The 19,754-nt window shown below is 37.5% G+C and overlaps 1 protein-coding gene across 1 annotated transcript in view; it reads right to left on the bottom strand.

The window, feature by feature from the left end:
* EYS (eyes shut homolog) overlaps positions 1 to 19,754 on the bottom strand; it is a 1,110,009-nt gene that overhangs the window by 517,113 nt on the left and 573,142 nt on the right. The window contains exon 29 of the mRNA XM_074819828.1: positions 4,461 to 4,660. Coding sequence (XP_074675929.1) covers positions 4,461 to 4,660 — 200 coding nt within the window. The remainder of the gene's footprint in view (positions 1 to 4,460; positions 4,661 to 19,754) is intronic.

Raw genomic sequence — 19,754 nt, 5'->3', positions numbered from 1 at the left:
CAAAAATCAAGCTCATAGAATTGTCTCGTGAGTATAAACTAATCTCTGAAAGGCACTGCCAAAAAAGCTTCAGTTCTGAACCAAATAATGTAGTCAAATATAATCCAAAAAGTAAATTTAAAAAGAACCAGTCTCCCTTTATGAATCAAAGGATACGATCAAACTTACTCATGAACCTACACATTTCCAAGACCAACAAAATTATCCTATACCACTAAATACATTTAAATTCTGAAAAAAGATTACTCAGAGTAGATGACAAAAGACAGAATGACATCAAAAATTACCTCTTTTTTTCCGTAACAAAAACATTACAAAAGCCAGATGTGCTATAATGTGATTAAAAAGTACAATGAAGTTATAATATTCAACAACTTAATCTAAGGCAAGTCCTGTTCATATTATTTTCACCTGATCAGACTGAAAGCACTATACAGATAATCCTTCTCAAGAGAGTAGGACTTCTGAACCTATTCAGCAGGAAATACCTGAAATGCACATTTGAAAAAGGCTCAATTGCAAGCATGAGTGGGGAGGAAGGAATTTATTAAATTATTATTATTTTTACTTTTTTAAATCCCAAGCCAAATATACAGTATGTTCTGGGACCAAAAGATGTAAAAGTGAAGATGAACCAACTGTGGGTTAAATATAATGAAAAAAATGTGAGTACTTTATGTGGAATATTTTCTCTTCCTCAAAATAATTGGAAAGTACTATGAAAACGCTTCAGAACCTGTATTACATACTCATTATATCAACCATATGTAGGTTGGGTTGAATTGTCTTCTGAAAGCCCCCCTGAGCCCAATGATAGCTTTATTATTAATTTGCTAATTTATATAGTGTTTGTTGTTGTGACAGCCAATTCCTTTAATTAAGAAGACGAAGATACAAAGGAAGGTAGGTGGGAATCCTTTCAGATGGTAATCTGTTTCCTGAAGCCCTGATTCAGTGGCAGTCTGCCCAGGATAGAACTGAATTACAACTCCCAGCACCCCTCTCATTTCCAATGAGTTGTTTTAATTTTAAACCAAAGGTTTGAAGACAGAAAGATATTTCAGATAGCACACAATTCAAAGGCTATCCCAAAGGGTATTTTTCATATTCGTTTCAGGAAGAAGCCTGTAGGGTTGTTCATGTAATTGACTCCCACATAATTCAAGAAAAGTTGAACTATTCACTATACTACTGGGTAAAATATCACATACATCATAGCTGAAGCTGGCAGTGCTGCCCACAGTTAAGGCAGCCTGACACCCATTACTGGACACTTTTTATTACTTGCTATTTCCAATTTTACCAGCCACAATAATACAAACATCCAAGCTAGATCCCCCAAACAAGCAGACTCTAAACGTTACTGTTTTTTTGTCTTTCCTCCTGCCCATTCCATAGTGAGTGTGTAACAGGTATTAAGATTCCTTATTCATTTGGATGTTTGTGGTGTTTTGCTAGAGTAGGAGCTATTTTTCTCTTCCTCATTCTTCAGTTATTCTGCTTTTCTATGTTCTATATCAGTCCTATTCTCCAGTCTGTACATGAGTTTTGTTCACACTGCTTAAAGCAAGTGGAAGGAATGGTAGAAAAGGAGTAGTGTTCACAGTACCGGAGCAAAGCTGACTTAATGATCTTTTTGTTTCTTATTTCCACTTGTACACATTACGTGGAATGGTAGAAGCTGATGAAGGATAAGAAAGGGAGTTTTATCTGTCTTCTGGAGCATATCCATGTAGAAGAGGCAATCAGCTGAAAAAAGTCTTTTCCCCAGACCCCACAGAAGAATAAGGTTATATCAAGTATGGCACTTCTTTTTGCAGGATCACAACTGTATCTCATATCAACTTACCTTACTGTAGTCTTACATCACTCATGAAAACCTTTGTGATCTTGTCAATACCAAAAATCCTGATTTTAATTGTTTGCAATTTTCCTGACTGATTCCATGAACAGCTCCTCCTGATAGCCAATGGTGGGCTCCAGAAGCAAGTGCAAGGTAGTTACACTCACAATGTTTGGAATAAGTTCCCAAGCAGAAGAGAATATAAGTAATTTAATTTAATTCAGAAGATTCATTTGTGAAAGAAGAAACGATGCTGCAGCACCCAAAGCTTGAAAAAAAGAGGCTAGAATGAACATGAGCAGGAAAAGAAGAAATAGGAGAATGCACAGGACTGAATTTTCAGACTGGTGATCAAACAGTAAGGGCTAAACAAATTACCAGCCATCTGAGCCACAGAAACAGTCTTTATGCATGCAGCAGCCCACTGCAGAAGTAAGAAAATGTGAATCATTTTAGCATATATTGAGAGGTTTAAGCTAAACCATAATATATTTGAGTTATCATGGGACCAATACTATTTAATATCTTCATCAATGACATACATAGTGGGACTGAGTGCAACCTCAGCAAGTTTTCAGACGACACCAAGCTGAGTGCTGCAGTTGATTCACTCGAGGGAAGGGATGCCACACAGTGGCACCCTAACAGGCGTGAGTAGTGGGCCCGTCCAAACCTCATTAAGTTCAACAAGGTCAAGTGCAAGGTCCTGCACCTGGATCAGGCAACCCTTGGTATCAAAACAGACTGGGGGATGAAGGGATTGAGAGCAGCCCTGTGAAAAAGACTTGGGGATATCGGTAGATGAAAAATATGGCATGAGCCAGCAACGTGCGCTTGAAGCCCAGAAAGCCAGTTGTATCCTGGGCTGTATAACAGGAAGTGTGGCCAGCAGGTCAAAAGAGGTGATTCTCCCCTTTTATTCTGCTCTGGTGAGACCCCCCCCACTGGAGTACTCTGTTCAGCTCTGGAGCCCTCAGCACAGGAAAGACATGGACCTGTTAGAGTAGGTCCAGAGGATGGTCACAAAAACGATCAGAGGGTTGGAACAGCTCTCCTGTGAAGAAAGGAGAGAGCTGGGGATGTTTAGCCTGGAGAAGGCTCCAGGCAGACCTTATAACGGCCTTTCAATATATAAAGGAGGCTTATAAGAAGGATGAAGAAAAACTTTTTACCAGGGCCTGTAGTAACAGGACAAGGGGCAATGTTTTTAAACTGAAAGAGGGTGGATTTAGATTGGATGTAAGGAGACTTTTTTTAACATGAGGGTGGTCAGACACTGGAATGGGTTGCTCAGAGAAGTTGTGGATGCCCCATCATTGGAAGTGTTCAACACCAGGTTGGACTGGGCTTTGAGTAACCTAATCCAGTGAAAGATGTCCCTAGCCCATGGCATGGGGTTGGACTATATGATCTGTAAAGGTCCCTTCCAAACTCAAAATATTCTGTGATTTTATTATCATGAATATAATTATTCTATCTCATTTGACATGTGGAGATTTTATCTGTTAATGTGTCTGTGTGCCTCAAGAGTCATTGTAACTTCACTATTCAGTTGTAGGATAGAAATTAATCACCAGTGATGATCCTCTCAGATTCTGGAAAACAATACCAGCAATCAATGCAAGTATTTGCTTAAATTATAACAACAGTAATTTGGGGCTGTCCATGGGACATTTGCCTTGTTAATTCTGTTGAATACTAATGAAATTCTGTAACTATTAAAAGAAGGACACAAAGGAACAACAGGCGGAAACTGAGCTACAGACTGGAAGTAATATGTTTGTTTCTTAATCTTCTTCACTTCATAAGAAATAAAATTAATTTAATTGCTTATAATGCATTAAAAAGCTATCAAACTTACACACAACTAAGAACAATCATTCTTGCCTTAACATTAGCAGGTGGGGATTTTTTTAAATAAAATTATTATCTTTAAGCTTCAACTTTGACTATCAATCAAAATCCAGATATTGAACACATGATTGTATAGGGGAAGATATTTATGCTTCATTCTTAAGAATGTTTATAAAATATTTTCTTAGTATTTAATATTTCTACAAATTTAGCAATTGAATATGGACTTAGATAATAATTGTGAGTTGACATATTTATTAGATGGAGTGCAGAATAATGTATATAATCCATAGAGTAGCTTAATTTTAAAGGTGTTTCACAATATTACAAGTATATAAGCTGTAAATTTACATGTATTTATTCAGAAGCATTAAACAGCCAGAGAATGATGATGATGGATCATTGGATATTTCTTCAGCTATATGTCTGTGCACACATACTATACAAACTGTTGTCTACTCTTTGAGTACAAAACACAGGAGTACATATATATCTGTAAACATAACGCTTTAAAATTTTTTAGGGTTGGTTTATGTTAGAAATTTCCACATATAATTCTGAAAAGCACTAGAAGATAAGTTTCCAGATAAAAAGGCCTAATACTAAACAGTGAATGGTTTAAGATAACAATATTTTTGAGCACTAGATTGAGCATCAAATCCAACTGAGTTCACATAATGTAAATAGTAACAACACTGCCCTGAAATCTTAGCAAATTAATGTGTATTAACTAAATCAGTTATATGACAGTTTTCATACTAACCTGCAATGAAAAGTTCTTCCAGGTCCATCAACACATACACCTCCATTGTAACAGAGAACTGAGTTCAGTGGAGGATCACTGCAAACATCAACATCAACTTCACAAAACCTGCCAGTGTACCCACTCAGGCAAGTACAAACAAATGCATCGACTGCGTCTTGACAAGAACCTCCATTAAAGCAAGGAGCAGATTCACATTCCTGAGGAGACAAATAATAAAACACATTACTTATTCATTTCAAGTGCAAGTGACTGAATCTGGGGATTAGAAAAAGAGTATTGGACCTTTTTATTGTCTGATAAACAAAAGTCTCTAATTTGGCGCAATTTTTTTTTCTATAGAGAGATGCTTTGATTACAGCTCATATTCACTCTTGAAACTATGCTTGTTCCTACTAATTAATCTTGGAGAAATGCAAATATATATTTACATAAGCAGTCTTACAGCCATAAATATGTGCTTTGCACTCATGATTCTTTTATTAAAAATTTAAAGTGTGTTTTCAAGCCATAGTTTATACAATTATTCCTTCTAAGTTTTTATAGTGGGCCCTATTGCAGTGAGAAAAGCCACAGTAGTAAGACAATTCTGGACAGAATAAGAAAATTACTTATATTAACAAACACACACAAGCCTTTTATCAGTATTTCCTGATAATGTTTTCTTATTATCAATTAATGTGTAATATTGCAAATAGAAACATGTAGAAATGTTTATGTGTTCACATAATAACAATTCCCTCTGATAAAGCTAATATGAAAGTCATCAAATTCAAACCATGCAAAGTAGAAGCAAATTAATGTTTTTTCAGAATTACAGGAAAGTTTAGTTAGTGCAATTGCCAGTGCAAAAAATGTGGTTTTGCCCTTGAGCACAGAAAACTAGTTTTTGCCTGTATCCCACAGGAGTTTTATTTTGCTGCTGCCACCCAAATAGTCTAGCTAAATCCAATATTTTAAATTTATTCTCACACTACTGTAACCTTAGAAGGTTTAATTCTTTAAGGATATCCAAGGGCACTCAGATTTCCTGCAGGTACTACAGTTGCTTTGACAGAATGTAAATTCAGATATCCATGGGGAATTGTGAAAAAACAACTTATTTCCCTATAAGCTCTCCAGCTGGGTGTATATAGGATGATTTATTAGTGAGCATTACATAAACTAATTGAATTATACATCCCACAGGAAAATGGTGATAGCTCTACAGACTGCTAGAAGTCCTGTGTCTAGGTTCTAGAAGCAGTCTTTTGCTTTATTAATTACATTTGTTGCTGGCAAACATAAGTCTTCTTTGTTTTGTTTATTAAAAATTCTCAATTCACAGTTCCAACTTTCTGTCTTTTTTTCACCTCCAGTAACTTCTCTTGTCTAGTGTTCTTAATTTGTATTCACTTGTATCCATCTCTACTACTTCCATTTTTACAGCTTTGCTCATCAGCAGAATAAATTAAACATCTATCAATTAATGGATCAAATTTTAACCTAATTATAATTCAAAAAATAAATTCAAAAATATCAAAATCATTGAAGTAACTAAGGATAAGTTCAAAGTGCAGACAAAATGTTCACAGCTTTGGCTGCAAAATTCATATAAAACCTTTTAATTTTCTTCTATGGAATGTATGATTCTTGTAAAATCTTACAAAACTGCTCACAGTAATTATTTTTTACAATAGCATAAAAACCAGACAGTTTGTAGGAAAGAAATAACACCTATCACTTTCCAGTATATTTTGATGTGCTGCAGTTAAAAGTTCATCATTCAACTTGCAAAAATCCAGAGTACACTGTTACCAGAGAAGTGCTAGTCTGCACTGTTCTTAACTCAGGCAAAAAAATTTTCAGACACAAAAATATGTTAAAATGCCACAAATAACTTTATCCCAAAGTAAGTGAGCTACCACACTACCAGCAAACGTTGTAATTGGTAGGCTAGATGAACAAGGATGTTAGATGGCCCACTGAAGTTGCAACACGGCTGTGATCAAGTCCTGCCTATCTCAGATCCTGACTGACTTTACAGCTTGGCATTAGCAAACAGCTGGCTCTACAGAAATTTTCTAAGTACCCTGATTCCCTGAAGACAAGCTCACCTAACCACCAATGCTATTTCAGTTTTGTCTTCCTTTTTATAATGGGAGATTGAATCTTAACTATGACCCCTAACCAGACTGTTCCCAAATCAGAGCAACAGTTGCAGGAACTCACAGTCCTAGAAACATTCTCTCTCTTCTACAATACAGTAGGACAAAAAGACTTTCTTGGCCACCTCAGGTGCCCAGTTCCCAGTGTAGTAAGATATCCTTTAACCTTTTCTCACCTAGAAGTGATCAGATTCTGTCAAAGGAAAATTGCATTTGAATAACTAAGAAACCTGAAAATTACAGAAATAATAGTCACAAAGATGGGTCATTTTTGTTTTTCCAAAACACAGATTTGTTGATATACAGAAGCGTCACAATTGCTCACTTACATATACTTCATTTTGTACCTTATTTTCAATGGGTCTTTTTAATCTTTACTAAATCTGAAATGTTATTCTAATCTGGAATTTAAAAATGCATAGTTTTTAAGTTTCAAAGTCTTAATCTTACAGTAATCCTTCCAAAATTTTACGAATAACCTGTCTGAGTAAAACAAACAAATATCACTACCAATCCTGCAGTCAGTAAGAGCAGCACAGGCTTGGTCCCTTAGAAATTTACAATATTTGCTTAGCAGGTATCAAGCAAAATAAATAATAATAACTAATAAATAATGCCAAGTTGAAATGGTGACAAATAACTCAAGCTAATAGACTGAATGCTGCTCATCTGCAGATAAATATGGGTCACTGTAATTTTTTGCCATTAGAATCAAATGCTTGCCAGTAGCAGTAAAGAAACATATTTTGCAATACCTCACTATCATGAGGCCAGTTTCTTTGTTTCATTTTTCTCTTTCCTCTCCTCTCCTCTCCTCAATGTCATTTCTGGGGGAAAGGAGCTCTACAGTGTTGTGAGCAAAAGGGAAAGTCTGTTACCATCACTATACACTCATACACTTATATTATTCCTAAAGTTGCCACCTTTATGACAACTAAAAATCTGTGGATTATGTTACAGAACAGAAATGTACACTGATCTTGATCAGCAATCCAGGCCTGAAGCCAAAAGTAATTTGACTTTTCCTAGCAAAATCAAAGGGGAATAAACTTCTCCAGGAATTGCCAGTGGTTTTAGATTATGACTGTTTCAGGCACCATTCTGGTTTATGATGTTCCTAATTCCTTCCTCTATTCCCTGCCATTTCCTCACCAAATCATGCTGCATTGTCTTCTTAGTTGTGTCAGAATAATAGATTGAAATACCTCCTAAAAAAACAAAACAACAAAACCAAAACCCGACAAAAGAAACCTTTTATTAATGTTTTTGAAAGTCAGTTTTCTCATTTGTTTCTCAGCACATGACCCATAATCAGTTATTCAGGTATAACTTGGGAACTATTATGAGGGGAGAGGTTTTTGAAGATGAGGACATGGGAAGTTCTTAAGGCATCACTGATACATAGAAAGAATAGACAGAAATCAAAGTCTGACTGGAAATTTTAAAATCTAGATACAAAAAAAAGTAAGAACAGGATAAATTGAAAAGGAATCTGTATTTAAGTAAGAATGCATAGTTATTTTCTGCACAAGCCTTTGCGATAAGGCTTTTTAAAATGTTTTCTAAATATATTTATTTTAACCTGAACTAATAATGATTGTGGAAGCAGGAGAAACTGTCTGCAGAAGTTTGTCCTTTGTTAGTGTGACATCACCTCTGTTTTAAACAGCCTTATGCAATAGTAGTCAGAAGAAGATAACCATGATGCCTCGCCTTAAGATTCCAAATGCCACAGCAGACACCAGTGTATTTAACAAAGCAGGCAGAAATCAGTATTTCCTTTTGAAAGATAGGGTATTTTCAAGGTGACTGAACTGGCAGCATAAAAGGATCTCATAGATGGGACTTTATAATTTTGACATCTGACAAGAAACACATGAAAAAGTTTCAATGGAAGGTGAGGAAATAAGTATAAATGTACTAGGAACAGGAGTAGTTAATGCAGCTAGCAGTTCCTGAACAGAACTGGTGATACATCTATGTGCCATGTCACTTACTCCAAGATGAAAGCTATCTGCATAGAGTAAGTGGTTCATTACTTACAATATTTATTCCTATTATGACTTTATGTAACTTCTGCTAAAAGTTTGCTAACAATGAATGATTAAAAAAACCAAAAGATCCCCACAAAGAACAAAATACCAAAACAAAACTCCCCACAAAAAATCACAAAATTAATTTCAGTTCCTTGTTGTTCTCAGCAAAAATACTCCATTTAGAAAGCAGAAAGTGCTGAGATCTCCAGGTACCACCAAGTAGTCATAACACTGAAAGACTGAGGGGCAGTAATCATGGCAGCTTTTGTCTGACTTTTTTGTTTCCTCAGAACTTTCCAGAAACAGTGAGTACTCTTATTATTCTCAGATTTATTTATTTATTTCAAGCAATACTTTCATTTTTAGCCTTCTCTGAGAACACAGACAATCTCATCTTTTGACTGGGTCCTCTTTGGCTCACTCGGAGCGTGAACAGGAGGCATAAGGCTTTCCTGTTGCTCCAGCAGTTAGGGGCTCAGTGTGTAAGCTTCTCCAAATTCACAGTCAGTCTGGCCTCACAGGCTTTTGCCTAAGCAGTAACACACTTTTCCAGGCCTTGGAGATTGCTTCTTTTAAGAAAAGAAATCAAGATAATTGAGGTATCTCTCTGGCACAATCCTGTTAAAATAGCTTTACGTGGCAAGGTTTTGTTTAGAGGTGGGGCTGCAGGGCAGCCTCTGTGAGGAGAGATCAGAGCAGCCCTGTGCCAGACAGTCAGTTTCAGTGGACCCCCAGCCAGGATGGTGGTGCCTCTGGGAAAGTTGTATTTAAGAAAGAGTGAAAAACATTGTGCAACAGAGAATCAGAATGAGGAAAAAATATGAAAACCAGCCCTGCAGACACAGAGGTCAGACAAGAAGGAGTGGTAGGTGGTGCTCCAGGCAATCTCCACCAGAGATTCCTCTGAAGCCCCTGGAGAAGACCATTGTGAAGGGGGTTGGCCCCTTCCAGCCCATGGAGGACCACAGTGGAGCAGATATACACACTGTCACGTGTGTGACCACCACACCAGAGCAGCTTGACGTGCCCCATAGGGAGCTGCAGCCCATGAAGAGTCCACACTGGACCAGGCTCCTGGCAGAAGCTGCAAACCGTGGAGAGGAGCCTGTGCACGAGCATGTTTTCTGGCAGTCGGGGAGGAAAGTGATTTAGTTTTTAATTGACAGTAAACTAAATTAATCTTCCCCAAGTTGAGTCTGTCTTGCCTGTGAAGATAACTGGCGGCCATGACCAATCTCCCTGTTCTTATCTTGATCTAAAAGCTTTTCTTCTTATTTCCTCCCCCTGTTCTGTTGAGGAGGGGGAGTGCAAGAGGGGCTGGGTGGGCATCTGTCAGCCAACCAAAGTTAACTCAACCACACCTTTTTATTCATAGGCTGTAAAACTTTTCTGTCATATCAGAGCAAGTAACCTGTCCAAACTGAGCTGTATTGCCAAGCTTTTTCTGCGGACATCATTGCCCTCTATCTTTTCCCATTGTGTTTTCTAGTTTGTTCCCTTCACAGGCAGCTTCAGTCAAACCAGTGCTGCAGCCATCCATCTCCAAGAAAACCAGAAGGCCAGAAGAGCTGTTCCTCAGGCCTCATCTTGTCAGGCTCTTCCTGTTCTAAAGGGGTTTGTTCCTTCAACTGTAACCACAAAAAAGGAAGATAAGTTCCCCCTATTAATATCAGTTGGGGTGCTCTGCTCATTCCTCACATATCATCACATCTGTAAATGATGCCCAGTACTCACACCTCACAGCATACTAATACTCCTCTTCCTAGTTCATATTTTAAAACATGGACAACTTCAATATGCTCCCTTATAAATAAATTGATTCAACAAAATAGAAATTATACAATTTTAATTATTTGCATAGAGTTTTTATCAAGTTTTCACTTTGCCAACCTGACATACTGTATTCTCATTCAAATATCTTTGGGTTTTCTTGTATTTGATCTCCTTAGAATGAAGCAGGAGGGTTCTCATTCAGTAGGCTTCTTTTTTCTGAGTCTGTTTTTTCTGTGAAGCACACACTTTTCCCATTTTGATCTAACAAGAAATCCTTTGAGTTTATGTGTTGTTAGCACGCAATGACCTTGGAAAAGATTTAAAAGTTGTAACAGACAAGCTATCAACATGAACTCCCATTGCAATGTGATAGAAAAAATTACTAATGCCATCCTTAAGTCTTCAGAGAGAGAAACTGTGACTTACACTTAGACAGGTGATTATTCCTCTTCTTATGGCTAGGGGAAACTGAAATATTGTGCCAAGTTCTAGAATCTGTTTATTATAAAGGATGTCGAAAAACTGAGAATATAAAATGATTTAGGTACTAGGTAAAATGCTTTACAGTAAGCTAAGTCTAAGGAAAATAACGTTTAACAGAATTTTTAGGATATAATTTTTTTTCAAAAACGTTATTGCATCATCTATCTCATTTTCACATGATACTGCTGAAAACATAAATAATATATATGGGTTAAAAATGATTAGACAAATTCATGGAGTACAGGTCTGTTTCTAGCTAGTATAAGCAATAATCAGCACGAGTTCTTTGCTATAATAAGGTCCAGATCTCTTGATGGGTCTATGAGTGTTCTTAGATTTAATTTATCACCAAGACAATTGAGAGAGATAATGGCAGTGCACAGTTATTTTCACAAGGGGTATTTTACTTTAAGGAGTATTTTAAATCCCAGAGAACGTTAGTATCAAACCAACTACCTGGGTTCCAAAATCCATATATATCCAGCTAGAGATAAGGTCGAACTTTACTACTGAGAGCCAGACACTGTAAAACTGTCAAAAGTAGTTGAACTTCCACCTCCTTATGTTTTTAAATAAAGACTGGATGTATCTCTAAAACATATGCTTTAGGCAAACATAAGTTAAATACAAGTATTAGTTTCCATGGGGCTGTAAATGAAAGGAATATAGAGATGTCTGGCAGGACATGGTGATTATCTGGCTTTATTTTTACTAAATTATTGTTAAAATACTTATAAGTCATCATTGATTTTCATAACAAGACTATTTAAAAGTCAAGGAAAAATATTAAGATTATGCAACTCTCTTAAGGGTAGGTGTCGTTAAGAATCCTTAGTTCAAACAATGCAAACCAAGACCCACTATAATTACTAGAGCAAAAAAAATTATTATTTCTTGTTCTTTGAATGTCATGGTGTAGTAAATCTTGTTTGTACTATGAACAGGATGACTATCCCTAAAGAGAGCCCACCTGGCATGGCATAGTACACTGGCTCTGCTGACAGGGAATTGTTCTGAAATCTGGACTCTAGCAACTGATCTAGAAAGGCACAGAACTTTGCTCAAGGCATAGGGGTCCCTTATCCTAGTCTGTGGGTCCATACTGACATCTGTCTTTGGAAGTGAGGTCAATCTGCCTACAAAATCCCAGTTTTCTATGTATCATATTATATAATTTACAAAGTCACAATCCAGAGCTTGAAATAATTATGAGGGAACACATTTTAGAAAATAGTGAAAATCCACTTTCTCTACATAACGCATCAGTTTAATGTTCTTTCTTTAAACAAAATCTCGAAGTGCATTTTACAAGTTACGATTTTTTTCTCCTTTTCCTACAGAAAGAACTATTTTTCATTAGTCCTCCTTGGAAACTCTGATTAGAAATAAAAAAATTATTTCTAACAACACTTCAAAATCTATTTCAGTAAAAGAGATTCAAGGTTAAAATATTTGTGATGATAGATGTATTTTTATTTAAGCAAAGTTTTGCTTTATATCAAAAAAATGTAATTATAAAGTGGGCTAATTCTGAACATAACTAACTTGTTCAAATCCACTATGAGGATAAAATAGTCTACTGGAAATATACATAAGCTATTTACAAACCTATCTGGTATACTGGTATGTATGCGGTGCATTATATGGTCTAATTTCCTGTGAATACTTATGATATAAAGCCCCAAGTACCATTTGCTGTTTGATTTCTTTGTAGACAACTATGAAGTGATTAAGAGTAAGGGAAGACTTGAAGCAGAAAAAGGTAGTGGCCTTGAACATCAATTCAGGGAGCAGAAGCAAGCATCCCCATATTTATGAGAAAACGGGATTCTATGTGGAAGTGATTGACTTGTAGAAGCAAACAGAGCTTTAAAACTTGAATTTGATGGAGTTGAAAACAAAGAGGTAAGAAAGGAATTAATAGATAGATACTGCACCACAAAAGAAAGATCTGCTCAAGAGTCATGTTTCCAGTCATTAAATGATAGGACTGAGGGCTGTCCTGGTTTTGGCTGTGCCCCCTCCCAGCTCAAGAAAAATTAACTCTATCCCAGCCAAAACCAGGACAAGGGCGAAATTATTCTCAGGTTAAAAGCGGAAGTTTTTGTGATAAAAAGGAGCCATGTGGTTAAGGGTTTAGATTAGAATTTTAAAAAAGGCAGAAAGGAAAACAATACTGTAAATAAATGCTTTAGAAACTAATTAATGTGTTAAAGCAAGGTTTTGTATGTATGGTATGCATTTGGCTTTTAATGCACCCTGAATCTAGATTTCAAAAAAGTCTAAATTTACAGTATTACATCACAGAAAATGTACAATTTCATAATTTAATATGATTTCATAGTTATGCAAAACAGTCATGGTTCAGTTCATTAGTTGGAAACTATGTATGTGCATTTCAGTTCCTTTCAAAGATATTTTAGCACAGTTTATTTAATTTTTCATGAGTGCAACCATCTCATGTAATTATGACTGCTATTAAGAGACCAAAAGGCCTAGGCTTCCTCTGCTAAGTTTAAAATAGCCCTTAGTTTAAACTGTGTGGTTTAAGTGCACTCTTACTTTGGGATAAATCGCAATAGTATTGCTACCATGAAAAAGTCTCAGATTTATGTTGAGAAGAATGCTCCAGATCCTTATTTCTGTTTTATGTTTAACAAAACTATAAAGGTATTTTTCAAACTAGTAAAATTATTAATCTATTTTTCTGCATTTTTTTTTTTGTTAATATTATCGTATTGGTTAATTATTGACTTCCCAAGGTTTTCTCATTTGGTGGATTAAACATACATACAACATTTTGTGAAATGAACTGGGAAAACTTATTTCTATATTTCGAATGTTGGTTTTATCCAACATCATTCAATTCAAAATGAGTTCAAAATATTTTGCTTTGAAATTTTGGATTATGGGCACAAGGAGAAGAGAAAAATAATAAAAATAAACTTATTTTTTAGACAACAATACAGAGCAGGAACATACTGGATCGGACCAGTTCTCCATCTGGCCCAGTATGCTGTCTATAACAGTGGCAGAGAGAAAGCCACTTTAGGAAAATCATGTGAAATTCACCACTTTCTACAGTCTATGTCCCATGCATCCTCCCAGCAAGCAGAACTGTCTAATCAGACATGATAAACAGTACTTCCCTGACTGGTTCCTTTATCATTAATTTATGGACCTGTTGTCCATAACTTGTCTAATTTTTTTGAACCTACTAAGAGATCATTTGCCTCTCCAGGCCTCTGTGGCAGCAAGTTCTAGAGGTTCTCTGCTTCCTGTGAAAGAAAGTACTTTTTATATCTTCCAAATGTTTCTCTGATTATTTTCATCACATCCCCCCAGTTCTTTTACTACAGAATTTGGTGAAGATATTTTCCATTTATCTACCACTGTCATAGTTTTGTAAACTTTAATTACATTCCCCTCAGCTTTCTCCTCTCGAAAGGGAATAGTTTCAGCCATTTAAATCTACCCTTACAAGGCAACTATTCAATTCATGTTATTTTTGTTGTCCTCTGTAGCTTCTCTAACTCTACTACATCCTCCTTGAGATGCAAGGTCCAGAACTGTGCACAGCACCCAATATGTGAGCTGACTTGGGTTTTATGTAGCAGTGAAATCATGCCCTCTGTCCTGTTCCCTGTACTTTTCCTGATCATGCCCAGTGGTTTTTTTTTCCTATTCTACACTGTAACTGCACGCTGAGACAATGATTTCAGAGCACCGTCAATGATTGCTCCAAGTCTTCCTTTGTGAGTTGTAACTGACAGTTCTGAATTCAGCTGTAGGTTAAGCATTGGGCTATTTTTTTCCTGGAAAAATTATCTTACACCAAAGCTTATCTGCCACTTTTTCGCTCTCTCCATTTTGTGAGGTCCTTCTGGCAGTCTTCAAATGCAGAGAATTCACTGAGCTTCTCTTGCTATGACCTACCTTGTCTGAGTACCCATTTTACACTTTAGCCATCAGGCAATCCCACCAGTTCCCTACCTGGCTTACTGGTTTTGACAGATATGAAGAGCCTTTTACAAGTTAGAGTATCCTTTACAAGGTACTTTTCAATTTGTGTTTTAGCTTTCTGAACTTCCTGCCAACATTTGAACTAATGTGTTTTATGGACTTTTCTGTTCTTCCCATGTGGGCAAGCTTTCCATTTGCTAAACTGCCAATTTTTCCCTGTGACAGTCTTAAGTTTCCTCCTTAAGTCATTCAGGGGCTTTGGACCACTTTGTATTCTTGAGTTGTGGCACAAATTTTACTTGGGCTTTAGTGATGGTCCGATGAAACCACAGTTAATGTCTCAACCATCCAATGAAGAACTTCGGCAAAGGAAACTGTTTCTATGGAAACACCAGGGCTGTGCAGGTAATGGTAGGGAGGCTCGGCAAGAGGAGGGTGTCCCGGGAAGGTGGGACCAAACTCTTCAGAGTCTAAACTTCCCTATCTTGAGCGACTCTGTGAAGAGCCAATAGAGAAGCTGTTTTCATGATGCATATGCCAAAAGGAAATGTCAAACAATAGTCACATCTGCAGGGAGGGGGGAGTAACTCCCCAACGACCCCTAAGTCCGCCGACTCATTTCCAGAAGAACGTGAAGGTACAAACTGCTCATGTACCAAAAGCAAGGAGAATTCTAGAAGCATGAACTGCACAATGCCTAATTAGCCTAATGAGTCCAAGGCCCACCTGGAGGAGGGGTAAGGAATTATAAAAGGACACAAGTCAAAGCCCTGGGTGGCTGCACCCCTCCGGAACTGGACCCCTAAGCTGGCTGGACCAACGATAGAACCAGGACTGGTAAAATCTTCCTTTTTGTCTTTCTCTCTCACTCTCTTTTCTTTCTTTCTCCCTTTTTCTCTCCCATTCTTATGCTGTATCCCCGCATATGAGGCAAGGCTTGCTTGGGCATGTTTAAGGCTTATTGGGGTATGTTACAAGATCTGCCACTAGTCAGTGTAAGTTTAATGCCTGTTGCAGAGGTTGCAAAGATTACTAATAAAGTGTCATGCCAATTTTCTGTTGTGAGAGAATAAAAATTGAGTTTTGTGAGAATCCTTGGTGTTGTCTCACCTTAATCCTGATCTGGGAATCGGCAAACCTGAGTCATCATCCTGAGAAATTGGGACGTGACAGCTTTTGACATATTATTTGTTTAATAGCCCCTAGTCTGCTTGTAAAGTTTCTTATGGTTTTGGCTTGCTCTTCTTAAGTTACTTGACAGTGCGCCTCATTTTTACATAGTTTCCTTTCCTGAAATTGAATGTCTGCTGGATTTATTTGGCATGCTCCCTCATGCTACAGTCATAAACCTAGCTGTATTATAGTCAGTAATAGACATAATATCTGTCATTAACACCTCTTGAGCCAGATGCTGGTCTTTTCAGAGGCATGCTGAACATTAGACATGTACAGATTTTATGTTCTGTCACTCTTAAATAGTGCTCTTCTATACTTGTCAGCATTTCCCAAGCATCTAGTTTAAATATTCCCCTACCACCATTTTAATTTTTATTCAATAGCCTGGTTCCATGATGATAAAGGTGCAATCCATTCTTGTAAAGGTTCCTCCAATTTCAAAAGGGTTCAGTTTTCAAATGCATTTGAATTGCTTTTGTCTATACAGCGTATTATTTATGTACTGGGATTGAATCTATGTATGCCTCTCAGGTCTCACGTGGAACTGGCAGTTTCTCAAAGAAAGCTAGATGCATGTCTTAGACTTCAGTTACCTGCCCAGCCTGAATTTATAACCTCAAGAACATCCCTCCTACACTTTCCTCCATTACTGGTTATCAACACAGACCACATTTAATTGCTCCTTTCCAGTACACTGAAGTAATGTCTCTAGAAATATTGTGACTTCTATCTTCCCCTATATAAAGCAGGTTACTCTGTATCCAAGGCTTCTTGTTACTTATGTCCCTAATAATTGAATACTCCTGGTTTTTAAGATACTCTCTGTTGCTAGAGCATCTTTGATGCAAGAGCATACTGTGTTATCAGTTGATAGGCTTTTCCTGTGTAAGAGATCAGAAATACGTCTATCAGTGGAATTTCCTCAGACAGCTTACCACTTTGGAGGTGAAACTCCTCTGCAACATTCTTGCAGGTCTCATCCATTTCCCTACTCCTCCAATTTATATTCTCTTTTTATCTATTACTTCTCCATATAACAGAATCTCCAATTCAGCCACTCTTACTTAAAATAAAATTTATTATCTCAGGGCCAGAAGGTCCCTAAAGTATTACATACACTGAAATTGTCCCATGGGTGGGTAATCACAGATATTGTGCTTTGCAGAATAAAGTGGGTATCTCCCTCTTGTCCTGTAGATTTACCTATCTGCGTCTTGAGCATAAACTACATATTTTCTGGAAGTTTACATTAGTTTAGTTTCTTTCAAAAAACTACTTACATTAATCAACCCTCTTTAAACTAGTTAACAATAGGTAAAAATACCTGAGAGTGTGAAGTAGTCTCACACAGGCACAAACAAGAGCATCCAGATCATCTGAGGCTCTTTGTTCCTTCACCAATGTTTGCCATACACACATATGCTACACGTATACAGGGAGGATACTGGTGAGGGGATTCTACTCTCTGGCTTACCTATTATAGTCCATTAAGACTCAGTCACCACAGTCGGTGAAGTCCAGACTCACTAATGAAATGCAGATATCCATTTCAAAATCAGCTGAACAGCTCTGCAGATCTCACTGAATATTCACTAGACTTTCATTGACTATAATAAGTGCATAGACAACTAGCTTTCACAAAGACACCTTGGGTTAGGCAAGCTGAATCCTACTGTTCTTCCCATTCAAATCACAGATAATTATATGTCTGTCAAGTCTCATGTCTTTTGTGCAAACTGGCAAGTCCTGCTGAATAATTGCTTATTTGCTTGGACTAGCATAATTTTGTTCTCTGATTCCACATGTGCATCAGCTGTGGTGCCTTTGTGTTGAAAATTAGTTGGTTTTCCTGATTTCCCCCTTGTTTGTGTCTTTTATGAAAATAGAGAGAAAAGATCAGTAAAACCAGACAAAATAAAATAATTCTAGGATGCAGGCTGATCACAGCTTTCCATTAGATAAAAGCAGAAGCATCAACAAGTTGAATGTCAAAGGAAATCGTGTGTATTGCAACTAATTCATGTAGTGCAAATATTTTTCCTCTCTTTCTTGAATGAAATCCATAAATGAGAAAACAATGAAAACTGTAGTAGATAGGGAAGTTCCAATATCCACATTCTTTATTAGATATGCAAAAGTTATAGGCTATATCTATACAGATATAAAGTGCTTATTTTTTTCCTAAAAGTATTAGACAACCTGAGAAAGTCTTGAAGTGTTTATTCTTGCAAACTATATAGCAACACGTGTAGAGGATGAAAAAATCTGTGACGAAAAATCAAAAGAACCCCCAAGTATTTCTAGTGAAATATATATGTACACATAAATATATTTTAAATTGGTTATTTGAATCAGCTTAGTTGCTGACCTTGCCTGGCTGTGCAATGCCCACCTAGCCACTCTCTCACTCTCCCTACTCAACAGGACAAGGGAAGAAAATAAGATGACAAAGTTCATGGGTTGATAAGGAAAGAGAGATCACTTACCAATTATTGTCACAGGCAAAACAGACTCCACTCGGGGAAAATTAATTTAAGTTATTACCAATTAGAAATAGACTTTTGGACAGTGAGAAACAAAGACAAAACCTAAAATCACTCCCCCTCCCTCTTTCTCCCAGGCTTAACTTTACTCCTCCGTTCCTAATGCTTCTACCTTCTCCTTTCACCCTGAGCAGTGCAGGGGGAATGAGGGTTGCTGTCAGTTTGTAACAGCTCCTCTGCTCCTTCTTCCTCCCCACACCTTTCCCCTGCTTCAGTGACAGTCCCCTCCAAAGGCTGCAGTCCTACAGGGTAAGACTGCTCGTGCATGGGCTCCTCTCCAGAGGCCCTGCCCAGAGCCTGCTCCTGTGTGGGGCTGTGTGGGCACTCCATGGGCTGCAGTTCAGGGCATATCCACACGCTGTGGCATGGGGTCCTCCACGGGCTGCAGTGTGGTTATCTGCCCTGGCATGGTCCTCTCCATGGACGACAGGGAAATACCCGCTCCACTATGGTTATCTCCAGGGGCTGCAGTGAAATCTCTGCTCCAGCACCTGGAGCATCTCCTCCCCCTCCTTCTTCGCTGAAAAAAACCTGTCTTCCAGGTTTTTTCTCACACTTTTTTTCCTCACTCCTCTCTCTGCTGGACAGTGTTTTTTACTCTTTCTTAAGCATGTTCCTGCAGAGGTGCCACTATCTCGGGTGAGGGGCTCAGGATGTGTCCAGCACAGGGTAGCTGCTGGCCTCGTCTCACAGAGGCCACCGCTGCAGCCCTCCTTCTAAACAAAACCTTGGCACCTACACCCAATGCAGTTGCACAAACCTTAATACAAAGAAATGTATCTTCAAGTGAAGAAAATATTGAAGTATATTTACCTGTATTAATTCCTGATTATTTTTTTAAACAAAGGATCTGGCTGATGTCAATCTAGAGAAAAACAATTCTTGAGCATGAGCCTACCATGATTATCCAGATGTGCACACTACACAGTCAGAAAGCCTTGTTGATTACTGGAAGACTTGCATAGGCATGATATATGTCTGAGCAGGATGAATGCAGTGTTAGAGCCTTTAAAAATATGACACCTGCAGCACAGTCTAATCTGAGAATCACATTGCATGCAAATAGAATGAGTATCAAAGAATGAAGCCATCACTCTGATAGACTTATCTGTCAAATGTATATGTATATTGTTTCTTTCTGTGAATTTCTAATCTATGCATTTTCAAACACCT

This window comes from Strix aluco, chromosome 3 (assembly GCF_031877795.1).
Source record: "Strix aluco isolate bStrAlu1 chromosome 3, bStrAlu1.hap1, whole genome shotgun sequence".
Taxonomy (NCBI): Eukaryota; Metazoa; Chordata; class Aves; order Strigiformes; family Strigidae; genus Strix; species Strix aluco.
Note: the sequence above shows the minus strand (reverse complement) of the source record. Positions and strands in the feature narration are given on the sequence as shown.